Source organism: Eutrigla gurnardus (assembly GCF_963514095.1).
Source record: "Eutrigla gurnardus genome assembly, chromosome: 23".
Taxonomy (NCBI): domain Eukaryota; kingdom Metazoa; phylum Chordata; class Actinopteri; order Perciformes; family Triglidae; genus Eutrigla; species Eutrigla gurnardus.
This window is the reverse complement of record NC_139934.1, coordinates 19,499,060-19,516,084: the sequence shown is the minus strand read 5'-3', so window position 1 is coordinate 19,516,084 and position 17,025 is coordinate 19,499,060. Positions and strand designations below refer to the sequence as shown.

The 17,025-nt window shown below is 42.9% G+C and overlaps 1 protein-coding gene across 2 annotated transcripts in view; it reads right to left on the bottom strand.

Moving 5' to 3' along the window:
* The window catches only part of sorcs2 (sortilin-related VPS10 domain containing receptor 2), a 521,993-nt gene that overhangs the window by 127,643 nt on the left and 377,325 nt on the right, over nt 1–17,025 (bottom strand). For both annotated transcript variants that reach the window (XM_084003700.1, XM_084003701.1), the window contains exon 11: nt 922–1,024. In XM_084003700.1, coding sequence (XP_083859826.1) covers nt 922–1,024 — 103 coding nt within the window. The remainder of the gene's footprint in view (nt 1–921; nt 1,025–17,025) is intronic.

Sequence of the window (17,025 nt, the reverse complement as noted above, 5' to 3'; positions counted from 1 at the left end):
GCAAGGTGCACCTAATAAAGTGGCCGGTGAGTGTATATGTGTAATAGTTTTCTGATAAATAAATGGGATGAAACATTTTTTTACTATTTTGTGTTGTATTAAGTACAAATTTCACAGCATAAGGTACAATTGGTTTGTCACTGGGACAGTACCCCCCAAGAGAACACATTTGCACCATTTGAAAGGGTACATTTTAGTAAACTATACTAAAATGTTCCCATGTGTAGGGGAACAATAGGTGTACCTTTGAGGGTGACAAGCTGTTGGACCCTTAAAGGTACAAATTTAACACATTATTTCACAGTGTGTGACAAATTTTGATGCTTTGCCATGAAAAGGAAGCTGATGTAATTCAACTCCACATGGTCACATCTTCGTCCAAATTTCACGTTTGATGAGAGTCCAGGTCTGAAGACATGTACAGGCCAAATTTGAATCATAGTCCAACGACAAGCAACATGCAAAAGTAAGAGGGGTGATATACACCTCTTGGCATCCTACTCTTTGTAGGTAAAGCAGATCCACCTCATATTTGGTCAGCCGAATGGCTTTGGTGTTTTTGTGGAATGATTTTGCTGTGGAATGAAAGTCAGTCAGTTGTTGAGGGGCTATGGATACTTGTAAATGAACAAAACTTGGCACACACATTTAAAGACTTAACACTTGTCAACTTGATATGGACCTGTGCTTGGTCTGTTTACCTGCTTTCTTTCCTGTGATTTTGTGGGTCTTTTTTTGTGGGTGATTTTCTTTTTCTTCATATTGTGTTTACAATCTATAATTTGGTCATCATGGCTGTCCAAATTGTCTTGTTGGTTACACGTCTGGTCTGTGTGTTTTTCCAGGATCCCTCTAAACATCAGTTGGGATAAAATGTTCCATAGTCAAGTAAATAAAATCATTTTTGCTCTGGAGACTCACCAGCACCCATGATGAGACCAGGAGCAGATTCTTTGGTGTGGACAGTCCCAGACACATAGGGGTTATCCGCCCAGCGGAGGTGGAGGTGGAGGTGGCAGTCCGGCTGTGGAGTGCAAACATGTCAAGAGATGTGCAGTTAATTTAAATACAAGAAAATAGTATCAATTCAGTGAAATGATGGGTAAAGTGAAGACTCATGTTTAAATAACAAACAGATTCTTGGTAAGCCTGCTGTAAGTACAGCTCAGTGTGGGAATAAGTCCTCTTAATCATATTTAACTGGAAATAAATGATCCTCCATTAAAGATCTTTCATCTTTAATGGAGGATTATTTTTTAAAATGTGAGAATGAGACTCAACTTTCAGCAATTCACACATTTGTCCGAGTCAGAGCTACTTTGAATCTTGACAGTCCATTCTACAAAGGCTTGTAACACAGTGAAGTATGCAGATTATTTTGAATTTATCAGTGGTGACATGGTCTATGACAGTTTATCAGAGAACCACATTTGTTATGACACTTGCATTCATCGGACAATCAGTAACCATGTTAAGTCTTAAGTATGTTTGACCCTAAGCAAGATCCTGTTTGCATAAAAACGCCTACCCTATGTCGTATCTTCACAGAACTATATATTTAAAAATAGTGAATTGCTGGTTTGGTAATCCACCACTGTGAACATCATGTCTGCCTTTATCTTTGTCACATTGGGATATATTAATTATATTATGAGCTGATAGAATCAGGCTACGCAAATACAGATTTAAAGAAAAGGAACATGTCCATATATAAAGGAAACTAACAAAAACACAATCCAACTGAGGGAGACCACGAGGGCAAAAACAGTATTCAACAAAAGGAGTGAAATAAAAACAGAAAACAGATGAATGAAGGATCCAAAACACACAAGAGAACACACTAGAGACACACACTGGGAAGACCAGATGGACAGAGCGGGTGCTGGGTCGACATCCAAAGACAAACGTGCAATGACAAAGAGGAAAGACACACACAAACACTAGGGCTGATTAGTAAGAGAAGAGACAGGTGGGGAAACGCAAGGGCAGGCTGAGGTGATTCGGGAGAACGATCAAAGCTGATGAGACAATGAGACACAGCTGGGACACAGCCACATTCACTTCCATGAAGCAGATGAGTCAAGATGTTTCATCGCTCGAGTCGATGTTGACGGACAAATTTGACACACAAAATTGCCAATCAGCATAGAGATTCTCCTCATGTCATTCATATCCAAGGACACCTCCAGACTGGATAAACTGATCAGGCGGGCCAGCTCTGTGGTTGGCATGAAACTGGACTCATTGGTGATGGTGGCAGAGAGGAGGACACTGGACAAACTGCTGGACATTAATGACAATGCCAGCCACCCCATGCACATGTCATCAGCAACCAGAGGAGCCTGTTCAGTGGAAGGCTGCTCCTTCCCAAGTGTAGGAACAATAGACTCTAGAACTCCTTTTCCCCTCATACCATCATACTCTACAACTCCTCAATTGGGGGGATGAGGAAATAGGGTAAAGAGGACGAAAGGGAAGGAGTGGGAGGCACTCACTCTATACAGTTCTCTACATTTAACTTATTTTTTTTTGTTTTGTTTTACTTGTATTCTTATCTCTACTTATACAAATATATTTAGCTTAGAGTTGATTGTTTACTGTCTGTTTACCTTGCATATTTATTTTGTTTTTTGTAAGCTGCTGGATATTCAATTTCCTTGCAGTAGTCATTCCAAAGGGATCACTAAAGATAAGTCTAAGTCTAATCACTCGTCAGTGAATCGGTAATGGAGGCAAAGACAGCGTTCGTAGTCTCCCGGCTCCGTGAGATAGTATCTTACGTTTCATACAGAGACCAAAGCAAACTTTAGAGTACAAACCAGAGACTGTCCGTGGTACAAACAGCATGGTTTATGGAGCAGCTACGTCATTAGCATAGCCTAGTTCTAAGTGAGCAGACCACCATTGCCAAAACCACCATTTGGCATTTTAAAAGTTATTTGTGTATCGTCTTAATGGACAGACTTAACAAACCACGACTTGGCACTTTTTACCAATCGTCGACCATAGCGACCGCTGCTGTAAATCAGCCGCTGTTTGGCTTTCTATTCAGAGTGAATGCAGTTCTATGAGATTCAGTTATAAACAAGACAGTACAGGAAGAACTGTACAGCAAATACAACATTTCCTTCGGAAAAACTACAAAAATGTAAGAGCATTTTGGAAGGAAGTTATTTTAAGCTCAATAACAGCTCAAATGAATAAAAGAGGGAAAGGTGGATTCGCATAACAGGAGTACTACAGATTAAAGAAACTGGTTCTGAAATCAAACTTGAACTTTTAAAGCTGTAGTCTATGATATGAAAGGTTTGAAAAAACTCTCCCCCCCCCAACACACATCCCTCCCCTCTGTGCTCCTTAATCCCCATCCGAGCTCGTATCGTTCTCCCCTCGCAGCCTCCCACCTCCCTCTTATTTTCTGAAAATAGTTCACCGAAATGTGTTTCTGAAAACATTTTAGCCAAGAAATAAGCTATGCAGTTGCTGAATCTGTCTTTATTTTAGATCGACACCGGTCAGTTTAAAGGGGCCCTATTATGCTATTTTTCAACAAGTTAATATAAGTTATTGATGTCTCCAAACCTGGTCTTTGGACTACTCAACTGGAAAACCAGCAACTGGAACATTTACTTCAGAGTGGATCATATTCTTATTTTCACCCACTTTTTCAAACGGGTAATTCTGTCGGGTGTAGCCGTATGCTAATGAGATGACCCCCGACCCTGTCCTACTGAGGAAGTGGTTGTGTCTCTCCGCCCCGTGCTGTCCGTGTCCAGCTTGTTACCATGGTTATGGTTCTACACTACAAACAAACAGCGGTCCAGCCGTACCGCTTCGAACCAGACTCTGACCCAGAACCAGGAGCAGTTCCTGCAGAAGTTCCGTCACTGCGGATGCAGCAGGACGTTACTGATTGGTTAGTTAACATGTTTGTGTAACGTTTTGGACGGTAACTCCATGTGTGTGTAAGCGTAGCTACACTCTTAGAAATAAAAGTGCTAAGTAAAACCATATAAGGTTCTTCAGCTTGTCCTCATAGTAGAACCCTTTTTGGCTCCAGGTAGAACCTTTTATAAACTGTATGTGTAAGGTTCCATCCAGAATCCCCCATGAGAGGTTCTACAAAGAACCCATACTGGGGGTTCCACCAAGAACCCTTTCGTTTTCCAAGGGTTTCATCAAGAACCCATGCAGGGAGTTCCACTAAGAACCCTTTCATATTTCAAGGGTTTCATCTAGAACTAGGGTTGTCCCGATCATGTTTTTTTGCTCCTGATCCGATCCCGATCGTTTGAGTATCTGCCGATCCCGATATTTCCCGATCCGATCACCTTTTTTTTTCTCCCGATACAATTCCGATCATTCCTGCTAATTTTACCCGATCATATACATTTTAGCAATGAAAAATAAAATGAATAAAACTAGGGATGCTCCGATCAGCATTTTTGGGGGCCGATCCAATCACCAATCACAGAAATCATAAATCGGCCGATACCGATCACCAATCACCAATCACAGAATGGATGGGAGAATAATAATAATAATAACAGAGCCGTTTTATGACTGAACATACTGTCGATGACTGTGTAGGACACAGCAGGATTCTGGGTCGGGGTTGGGCTTCAGACTTGCGGTGTGAGTGGACCGGAGCAGAACCGGACCGGTACTTCGCTCCGCTCTCTGCAAAATCCGCTGCCCGCTCGTGGCCACTTGCTACACTCTTAGAAATAAGGGTTCCAATAGGGTTCTTTCACAAGGACTGAGTTTCTACCTGGAACCATTTGCTTCTGAAAAACCCTTTCCCGAAGAAAGGGTTTTTCAAGGGTTCTTGGTAACACTAATGGTTCCAGTAAGAACCATTTTGATCGAGAGAACCCTTTAAAACCCCTTTCCTGAATAAAAGGTTTTATAAGGGTTCTTGGTAACGCTAAGGGTTCCAGTAAGAACTATTTTGATCCAGAGAACCGTTTTTGGAAGAAAGAGTTCTTCAGGGATTGTTGAAAGCATGGGTATAAGATCCTGTGTCACCAGGGACATACTTCCATACATGGTGCAAAATACAATTCCTTGTGACTACTGATACAAATACTTTTCATATTCATTTTTTTGTTTATTTGTTCTTCTCCAGATCCTGTTGATCAAACTGCAACATAATTGCCCATCTTGGGATTTGAACACCTGCCACCCAGTCTAAAGTCACTGACAGTAGTGACTGAGCTAACCTGCTAGCTGGGTGGAGTCATCAGGTCCACCATACTAGTCTATTACCTTACACATTCTGATCAGACATACAAATAATGTCAGTCCTGAAAGTGAAATGTTCTGTTACCAATTTATTTTCACAACCATTAATTATAAGAAAGCAAGACCTTCATCAGCCAATCTTGTATACCCAGGCAAAGATTAGCTGTGACTGGGATTTTAACCCCCACCCTCCAAATCTAAAGTCTGTACCATTACCCACTGAGCTATCCAGCAGAACGTGTGGATGAGGGACTCCTCTGACTCGCCACACTCACTCACACAGCCAGGTTGACAGTTCCTTCATGTCAGTGGTCAGACAGAGGGAGCTGATCATGTGTCTGTTTAGCTCTGTCTGTACAAACTGTGACTTCTGCTTTTAGGTCACAGGTACAATTCCCATGTTGACAGATATCATACCTTGCTGATTGCACTTCCAGACAATTAGCTCAGTTGGCTAGGAGCTGGTTCTTGGTGCCAGACGATATGGGTTCAAGCCCCAGCAAGGGTGATAATGATAATACATCAAAATACCTGGTAGTCTTTGTGTAACAAATGTACAAAATTTTAGAGTCATGGTAGATGATGTTTGACAAAAACAACATTTTTTATCCCAAAAACTGATTTTTTTTTTTTTTTTTTACAGTGTTTTCAAATCTACCTGCGCGACAGTGAATGGCTTACTCAATTTGTGAAGCCACAGTTGAGTTGCCATTTGCTAATTAGCTCAGTGTGATAGACAATGCTCTTTGGTTCCAGAAATTATGGATTTCAGCCTCAACTGGTGCAAAATGTGCAACATTACAATGTCAACTGTCTTGCCTTCCTATTCTCCTGTTTGTTGCTCAGAATTGCTTAAAATTGCCAAAAATAGTCCTGGCCCGACCCATTGCTGCGCAGCAGCTATAATTGTGTTTATTTTTTAAAGTTTAGTTACACTACTCCCTTGTTCAGGAGGAAATTGACACGCAGCAAAGAAGCAGCCAGGGGAATTGAACCCTGGGTCCCTACAGCAAGGATATAACTCCTCTTTCTGGGGCATCTAAGTGAGCTATACTTCTCACTGGACAAAGGCTTTTGAAAGTTTGTTACAAGTCACGTGATCTAGAGATACAGTTTGAAGTTGTGAGTTCAAGGCCTGGTTGATGAAGAGTGACCATGTTAATGCCTACTGAGGTGATGTGTGGATTAGTGACAGACAATTAAACCCACGCCGCTGGGTTGATTTCTGTAACAGTGTTTTCGACTAACCTCCGCCATATTCGCGATCTCAGAAAGCCTCTACTATCAGTTAAAAGACCGGTCTCGCGGAATAAACGCCAGTTTATTCATGCGCGCCCGTGTGATAGCGGCACGCCTTCTGAGCCTCAGAATATCACTCGCGCATTCTCTCTCTCTTTGTTTGGGTCCCGCTAACCCACGCACACACACCGCACACACACATCCTCCGCCAGCTGTTTCCAGCTCCGGACGTTGAGGACGTAGCTCCATCTCTCTCTCTCTCTCTCTCTCTCTCTCGCTCTCTCCCTCTCGCGATCCTGTCTGACGTCAGTGGCTCCGCCCCTGAACGCTGTGAGGAATAGCTCCATCTGGTGGTCGCGCCCGACCATATCTCTCTCTCCCTCTCTCTCTCTACGCACACACACACACACACTCCACGTGTGTCTCTCCTTCTGTTTAGCTTAGTTTTGTGTGTTAGGTAGTTAGGTAATAAGGCTTTGTTAATTGCAGTGTTATTGATTGTGATCATTATTACTGATTTTAATAAATCTTATTATATTATAACTAGTGGTCTCTTGTGCTTGTTGTGTATGTGTCACTGGATAACAGCAGGTTGTGAAGGCTAGTGCTTGAATTTCACGCCCTTCTTAAGTGTTAGATTGTTATATGCTTCCATGTCAATGATCACGATGATGGGCATGTGAGTATAAAACCTTTACATTGAGACTGAATACAGTTTTAGGTTATCTTTTCCCTGATCCCAGGGTAGTGCCCCGTTTATTCATTTTTATATCATGATAATATATTCAATATAATTATTAATACTGATAATCATATTGATATTAATAATTAACTGTTGATAACCAAATCTGCTCCTGCTACAACCCCAACAATAATATGAACTAAACTGATCTGTAGAATACAATATGGTTCTTTATAGAACCCTCAGAGGACAAGACAGTTATTTTTGAAAACCTTTGAAAAGGATTGTTTTTAGATCCCCCTGTGTGAGGTCTAGATGAAATCCTTGAAACATGAAAGGGTTCTTGGCGGAACTCCTTTTGTAGGTTCTAGATGAAACCCTTGAAAATCAAAAGGGTTCTTAGTGGAATTCCCTGTGTGGGTTCTAGATGAAACCCTTGAAATATGAAAGGGTTCTTGGTGGAACCCCCAGTATGGGTTCTTTGTAGAACCTCTCATGGGGGGTTCTGGGTGGAACCTTACACACACAGTTCTAGGTATAACTCTTTATGTGGGGTTCTAGGTAGAACCTTCCAAAAGGGTTCCAGGTGGAACCTTTATAAAAGGTTCTACCTGGAGCCAAAAAGGGTTCTCCTAAGAGGACAAGCCGAAGAACCTTATATGGTTCTACTTAGCACTTTTATTTCTAAGAGTACGCTCGTTTTGACTACAAACATGTGCGCACACCGGAGCGGAACGGGACGGGAACCGGAGCGTACTTTAATAATAAAAATGCCGCTGTGTGCTTCCACTGCCCGCTCGCTCAGCTCCACTCGGGTGGCTGTAATTAAGCTGACGAACGGCTGACGTTCTTGCATGTGATGTTGATACTTCACCTGCGCTGCTCGCGAAGTTGCGCACGTTGTATTTTGGAACAATCCCAGCTGAGCAGCGCTCTGATCAACAGACACAGGACGAGCCGACTGTGCGCACGAGGGTGGCTGATAAAAGCCCACCACACGTCACTAGCGTTGTTTACACTGGAACTTTGACAGGCCATCGGCCACGAAATTCCCACCCTGCGTCAGGCGCAGAAAAACAGTGTCGGGTAATAAAAATATATAAATATGCGATCGGCTCTTCTGATCGGCACTTTGACCGATCGCCGATCAACCTGTTTAGGGTCCATATCGGCCGATAACCATCGGCGGCCGATCGATCGGAGCATCCCTATCAAGAACCCGCACAGGGAGTTCCAATGAGAACCCTTTCGTTTTTCAAGGGTTACGTCTAGAACCCACACAGGGAGTTCCACTAAGAACCCTTTCATATGTCAAGGGTTTCATCTAGAACCCGCACAGGGAGTTCCACCAAGAACCCTTTCATGTTTCAAGGGTTTCACCTAGACCTCACACAGGGGATTCTAAAATCATCCCTTTTCAAAGGTTTTCACCAATAACCGTCATGTCTTCTGAGGGTTCTATAAAGAACCACATTGTATTCTACAGATCAGTTTAGTTCATATTATATTGTGGTCATTTATCATGTTGACATTGAACAAACATTCAAAACATTTTAATGAGAAAAACATTTATTTGAAGATAGTCCAACAGAACAGGAGAGGCTGTGTAGGTTCCAGGGGAGAACAGGTCAAAAGTTAGCATAGGTCCAGTGGAATCAGCAACATGACAGGCCAGACACATCATGCTGTCCTCAGTAGGTGAATTTCTGTATTCTCCAGCAATGGTGACATGGCAGAAAGGGGAGACAAAAAAGTTTTAGTTCCATCAACCCAAGGTGCACTTACTGTGCTTTATTGTAAGCTATCTACAAACAATAAAGTAATGCATGGTCCAATGAAAGGAATCAGAGTACATACTGTACGTACTAATTGTGACAGTGGAACGAATCATGAGAAAGTGAGGGAACCCCACAACGTTTTCACATTGATTTAAATAATGTTGAAATACTTTTCAGTGTTATGTAACAAGTACTCAAAATGTTACGTATTGTAACAATAATGGAAATCTCGGCAAAACCCTCTTTTTCAAGCCAATGGCACACTTAGGCTTTCCAAGCTGTGTAAGTCATTTCTACAAGAAAACAAACAAAGAAGCAAACGAACAAAACATAACAAGAAACAAATGCTTAGTCCACCTTTCACCATAAAAGTTGTCAGCTGGGGTCGAGCATGCTGAAATAAGATATAAAATTTAGCTCACCTTGATTCTCTGAAGAATCTTGTGTTCTCTCTCTCTTCTGTTCTTCTTTGTACTGTTCTGTTCACAGTAATCACTATTGGTATGTCACACCTGGTTTGTAGAGGGGGAAGACCAGACCATATGGTGCAATCCATGGGGCAACCAGCTCTTAACTCACACATGACAGCCACCATGGGGCCAGCTCCCAGGCCCAACACACCAAGCCTCGCCCTTTCCCCTGGGAGATCAAGGTTCAATTCCCGGCATCAACAAACCCTGATGCGGTAGCCCGAAAGTCAGCATTACAATGTGTTTTTTGCAGTAGTTAAAGCTTGGCCTCCGACATCAAAGACCTTCCTCTGTCACTGAACTTATGTGCAGCTTCACAACTTGACTAAGCCAGTCAGCAGGGTACAGCAGCCATGGGATGAGGCCGATCATGGAAAAGAATGAGGAGGAGACAAATACATGAGTAAACTTGTCTGTAAAATAAGTGTTAAGAATATTTTTCAAGTCACTAATTCACACATCACCTCAGTAGGCATTAACATGGTCACTCTGCATCAACCAGGCCTTTGAACTCACAACTTCAAACTGTATCTGACTTGTAACAAACTTTCAAAAGCCGATGTCCAGTGAGTCGTATAGCTCACTTAGATGCCCCAGAAAGAGGGGTTATATCCTTGCTGCAGGGACCCAGGGTTCAATTCCCCCTCTTAGTTTTTTGCTGTGTGTCATTTCCTCCTGAAGAAGGGAGTAGTGGAACTAAACTTTAAAAAAATAAACACAATTATATCTGCTGCGCAGCAATGGGTCAGTTCTGGGCTATTTTTGGCGAATTTAGGCAATTCTGAGCAACAAACAGGAGTATAGGAAGGCAAGACAGTTGACATTATAATTTTAATTTTGCACCAGTTGAGGCTGAAATCCACAACTTCTGGAACCAAAGACCGTTCACTGTTGTGCGGGCAGATTTAAAACCACTGTAAAGAAAAATCAGTTATCAAGACAAAAATCTGAAAATACACATATTGGAGCTAGACAGCATGGAGATGTTGGTAATTTGTTTTTTTAATTGATTCGATTTGCTCCATAAGTGAATAACTGATGTTTAATCTATGGTGACTCTAGGGGCCCTAGTTTCGTAGACCAGGCGCAGTCAGCTTTCAGCGCACCTGCACCGCGCCGGCGGGGTGTGTCCGCCTGGACTTTGCAAGTTTCGTGCACCGCGCAGGCTCGCGCAGGCACACCTCCCGTCACTCCCACCCGCACAAGTGGGAAAGAGGGAGGAGAAGAAGGCGTGAGTGGGAGACGAGGAGGAGACGAGGCGTGGACTGGGATTAATACAGCCGATTCAGATCTTCACCAATCAAATGAGCTCCTCTCCTCTCCTTTAATGCGTTAGGGGAGGTTCAGTGCAAGTTCCGTCACTTGACAACCCGATGACAGAAGCAGCGCCGGCGCTCCCACCACGCGCATCACGCGCTGTGCGTGCGTATCATAATAATAACAATGCCGATATTATAAAGGCGGCGGAGGGTGGCGGAGCCGGCGTAATGCAAGTTTCAACCCGCGCAGCCTTGCGCACGGTCAGTTTGGCAGTTTGGTGGATCGCCTGCGCCAAGATGGGTGTGGCGGCGCAGCAGGGGGAGGCGTCACAGATTCAGCTTGGTGCAGCGGAAGTTTCGTGGCAAAAAGCCTCGCCGAGACTTCGCCGAAAGCCCATAGGCGCAAATAAAGTCCATTCATTCAAGGCGAATTACAGCTGGCGGAGTGGAAGTTTGGCTGACGGCGCGCAATGCGTACACGTCACCAAGACCTCACAGGCAGGTTTCCACAGTTCCAGGCACATTTAAATGCAATAAATAATCACAACAAACACTATTTAATGCAACTAATTGAATCAACACGTGAATTTATATCTATATAGATTGTCCCGTCACATCTGACGTCAGATCAAAGGCGGATGGCACGCGTAACGGAAACTCAGCCTCTCGGACCAAAACATCTCCTTCTCTCTCTCCTGTTTTTTATATTATCGGCATTGTTATTATTATGATACGCACGCACAGTGCGTGATGCGCGTGGTGGGAGCGCCGGCGCTGCTTCTGTCATCGGGTTGTCAAGTGACGGAACTTGCACTGAACCTCCCCTAACGCATTAAAGGTGAGGAGAGGAGCTCATTTGATTGGCTCGTCACCCACTCATGCCTTCTTCTCCTCCCTCTTTCCCACTTGCGCGGGTGGGCGAGACGGGAGGCGTGCCTGCGTATGCCTGCGCGGTGCACGAAACTTGCAAAGTCCAGGCGGACACACCCCGAGTGCTGACTGCGCCTGGTTTACGAAACTAGGGCCCTTAGTGTTACCAAGAACCCTTTTAAACCCCTTTATTCAGGAAAGGAGGCCACGGTGGTGGAGTGGGTAGCACTCTCGGATGAAACCCCGATGAAAACAGCGTCCTGTATGCGGGCAGTTTGTTCACATCACATTCACGGGATTAAAAACCTGATCCTCTACAATACAAGGAACAGGATTTGGTCAGCATCATGTTGTCCTCCAGAATTATGTGCTGAATTTTGAATTATAGGCTGTGTGCTGTGTTTTATAAACGTGATTGTGCTCCATCTCAACATTACGTGCTAAACTTACTGTTACAAAATTCAAACATGAAGTTTACTGCTCATCCACCTCAGCTTGTCAGCAAAGTCCGTCAGGTTACCATATTGACAAGATTTATGTTGTTGAAACGCTCAAATTCTGCACTATTTGTCTAGGTGACCATGTGTGATTTGTGCACAACAATGCCTTCAGACACCGAACATGTCTGCTGCATGGAGACACCACAGGTAATGTTACTGTCTGTTACACAAAGTTGTCTGTTAAGATTATTATTCACATAACATGACGATGATCATGATTCACTCTAGGTAAGAAAATGGATGCAGCACCCGGAGGAGGAAGAGGCTTGCATGGTGGAACATCCTGGTTGGAACCGTCTGCCTGAATGTTCTCTCTCCAAAACGCATTAAATATATATAGAGCTGGTTATGGTGCTTTACACGTTAGAGGAATACAGCAGTCAGTTGTTTGTTTATCAATTGTGTTTTATAAAAATAAATTCCTCTATGCAGCATATTATGCAGTCTTCCTGACCGTTACTTGAGTAATATCAACCATGACGTATTTTACAATTTCTGTAAAGACTTTATTGTCAAATTAATCAGCAGTTGAAGATCACAGTTATCTCAGGACCCTTCACACATTGAGCAGGACGAGAACACGCTCATGATTTTCAGAGGCAATACATTTTCAAAATCCCAACATCACCTAGAAGGTAGCATTGCAGTGAGACAGTGGGGAGAAAAAACAGACTTTTAGGCAGAAATCTTAGTTAGTTCTGTCCTTGTTTGTAGTGTTTCTGAACTGTATTACAGAGATATGCCTTTATTTTTGCATCCCCTCAGTGGATTGGACTAAATAACAGAAACAGAATCTGTCTTAGTAACGTCATGAATCTGCAGCAGTTTATTGAAGCATTCCTAAAATGTATTTCCTCCAGGTTGATCATACACTACAAAACTTCATTAAAAACAGGTGGTATGGCAATAAAATTTATTTTCGTAACTCGCAAACTGTCTGTTGAGGGTGTCCCATTTGTGGCCAACTCTGCAGGGTCATATGTGGCATCAAGCTCTTCTGAAGTCAAGGAAGAGCTGCCCTCCAAAGTATCCTCCTTCTCTACTGGGTCCAGGCGAGCTCTCTTTGATGGTCTCCTTATTGGAGTGGATGTCAAACAGGTCTGGAACCATGGCTGTGCAAACACCATAGTCCTTGCAGGACACAGCAGCCTGGGTAGCTGTAACAGAGTCGTATGGAGGAATGAAACCCATCATATAACATAATAGAAATACACATCTGCACGACTACTAGTAGTTGCTGTTAAACCAGATCTAAAGTAGGCTACATGTCAGGTTACACACCTTTACTTGGGTAAGGAGCCTGAAGAGTCCTCCCAGACAGGTGAGTGCCAACAGTAGCTGCTGTGGTGGGTCGCTGTGGGACGCTGATGTGAGCTGCTGCTCTGTAAGCAGACAGACAGTCAGACAGACAGACAGCCAGACAGACATAACTGATGTTGTGACAAGCTAATAGCTCGTAAAATCCCTTCGTTAACGGTGCAAAAAGAAACGTTTGTTCTTTTGATGTCGTCTTTGCATCGGTGTGTATTTAGCAGATCAGCTGCTCTTGCTGCCGCATTCAAGCTACAAAACATTTCCAAGCAAACTGATCTCTAGGCGTTATTTTCAGTGTTGGGCAAGTTACTCTAAAAAAGTAACTAGTTAAAGTACTAGTTACTTCTCCCAGAAAGTAACTAAAGTAGTTACTGAGTTATAAATTCTAAAAGTAACTAGTTACTTTGGAAAGTAACTATTGCGTTACTTTCAAATAATTTTTAAATACTGATGTGTCAAATAATTTGGACCCCATCTCCATCCCTCTTTGATGGAACTTAAAATACATGTGCGTGTTCAATTATTTATGATAAATCTGAGTATTATAATGAAATGGATACTTAATACATTACAAGCAGAAATCCACAGTGCACAAATCTAAACAATTTTATTGGAGATATTATAATTACTGTGCTTATAGTGGATTGATAAAAATAACACAATATATCTTTTGGAACTTTTGATATTTATTGCACCTCAACAGGTCACAACTAAGCAAAATAAAATTATTCTTGTTAAGCAATATACCAAAAATAAATAATAAATATATTTACTCTTGTAGTGTAAATTAGGGGGAAAAAACAGTAGACATACTGTACGTATGTTTTTACCTAATGTTGTGTTCAAGGAAGAAATTTTGATTTCAGAGGTGGGGGGGACAAAAGTATTTTTAATAAAACTAACTCTTTTAGTTCACTGTGTTTTCTAGTAGTTCTTCTAGTTTTCTATTGCTACGTTTAAGTTTACTGTTTTACTGGTTGTAAATCATGTAGCAAAACATTATCACCCAATTCTAATCCAATAGTTATAATAACAATAATAATAATACATTTTATTAATCAGATTATTGAGAGCTTTGTAAATGATGAGGAGGATCTTGAAGTGGATATGCTGCTTTATTGGGAGCCAGTGAAAGTGTTGCCGGATGGATGTAACGCATTTCTTTGAGTAACTTACACTTTGACTTCTAAAAAAGTCTCTTATGTTCACTTTTCTTTTAGACATCCTGGCTGCGTCTAATTACCAAACAGACATACACACGCACGCGTGCACATACGCACACGGACACCGATTCAAACTTTAATGTAAATGAAACCTCTGATATTACAATCCTTCTAGCTGACGCAGCGTTTCCCCTAGAATTTTTTTCAGGCCCGGTGGTACCCACCGAAAAAACCCTAAACAGACGAGACGCGTGGGATGGTGTATTGGTGCAGTTGGATTAAGTCAGGTGGCACAACAAGCAGTCTGCAATTCTGCAATTATTATATTTGCATTCAACATTTTTGTTCAACCAGAGTGTATTCAAGGTTATCAAGGATTCAAGGAGAGAGTGACTTATTAAGGTGCCGGTTGATGGAAATGATCCAAAATTAGGGGCCGGAAAAATATGGCTTGAAAATGAGGAGCATAACATTAATAGCTACAGATACTGTAAAACACTATAACGACATATGAGTGCATATATTGTCTTATTTTATCAAGTAAAATATAAGTTATAGGTTTACTCAACAGCCTAATGGTTCATAGAAATTCAGGTAGAAATAGGTTAACTCAGAGTTCCACAACTTATCAAAAAACAATCCTTATTTTATGAACATAGGCTGCCTAAGGGCGCGATCAGTAGCGTGCCTCAGCACGATTGCCCCCGGGGGGTCCCCTGCGGCTTTGCATTCACACTGCTCCAGCCCAAACGGGCTTTGGCCCGTTAGCTGGTTGTACATACGTCAGCACGTCCTAATACTACACATGCCTACACAGCGCCGTCTCTGCATATATTTCTCGACAACACTCGACCTGCATCAGCGAATGTGCGCACGGGCGGATCTGTGCGAGCAGGCAGCGCGAGGAAAGCGGATTTTGGACGGAGACACACAGCGGCATTTTTCTTATAAATGCACCGGTCCGGTTCCGGTACCGGTCCGGTTCCGCTCACACCACGAGTCTGAAGAGTGCAACAGCTTATCAAAATACAGTGTCAACCTTCCGTGTTTTCAAAGTAGAAAGCGACATCGTGGTGGTTTAACGAGGCGGAACGGCATCAGAACAACATCAAGCGCGTAAAGTACACGAAGAAGAACATAGCGGGAGCGCGCAGCGAGGATTGTTGCGGCCGCGCGTTTTGCGGAGCAAGTCTACTGTGCTGCGCGGAGGCGCTCCTAATGTAAATGATTATTGATTTATGAATGAATTGATAGGTGGCTTATTTTTGGCGTATTGATTTTTTTTCAGAGCGGTGTGCAAGCAAGAAGGAGTGACGGCGGGGATGGCCAATCACACAGTCTTCAGCTTGAGCGGCCGTTTTCCGCTTGGTCCTAGTGCTTGACATGTCTCTGTTTACTACAGCGTAACATTTGTTTTTTTCTGCCTTCAATGAAGTAACGCAACACATTTTTTTGGCAGTAACGATAACGGCGTTAGAATAATGAGATGAGTAATCAATTAGATTACTCATTACTGAAAAAAGTAACGGCGTTACTAACGCCGCTACTTATAACGCCGTTATTCCCATCACTGGTTATTTTACAGGTTTGAGGTGTTTCACGTTGGAAAAGCCCCCGCAGTACTAGGTAACGTTAACGGTCCTCAATATCAATACAATGCAAGCTTTTAGCGCAACACGCCAATGCTAACTTTAACGCAACACGCCAATGCTAAGAAAGCAACGGTAAACTGTAACATGGCATATTACATAATATTTAGAAACTTACCGCTTCAGTGTCGGTGGTTGGCTCTCGGACTGTCGGTATTGATCCAAACTTTGGCCTCAGGTTAGAGGCATATCCTGAGCTGTAGCGACCCATGTTGTCAAAGCTCCTGTCGGTGAAGTGCGTAGCACACACCAACATTTACGGACATGTATGGGCACATTTCCATCGTAGATGCTCCGACGATGCGAGTAAATATCAGCATTTGTGTGGCTAACTGCAGTCAAGGACTGCCAACTCGCTTTCGTTGATTTTGGCATTTTGGTTTTCTGGTTTGTATGTTCACACTGACAGCCAACAGGTATATGGGGATTTTGTGGGCGGGATCACACAGGTGGAGCGGTTCTAATGAGCCGAGAGAACCCATATAAGGCACAGCAAAACTTGCTGCTGACGTCATTAAGTGGACATTCAGCAAACCGTTCCTTTATCCGGAGGATTTCTTTCAAATTGAGAAAGAGAAACAGGGAGATGGTGGTCTTTTCTGATACTGTGGGGACCTATTGACACCCCATGAAAACCATGGAAAAGTAAATTTTTCATAATAGGGTCCCTTTAAAAGATTTTCGAGAGCTTGCGGGCGGCGGCGCCGCCTCTCGAAACTCGACGCAACGGCATTGCACGGCTTCTTACATAGACAATGAATGGGAACATCCCCCTCAGACACTCAGACAGGACGCCCTTTGTGTCCGGGACTTCCACAACATGTACAAAGCATGTAGTGTTTATTACGGTCATGAAT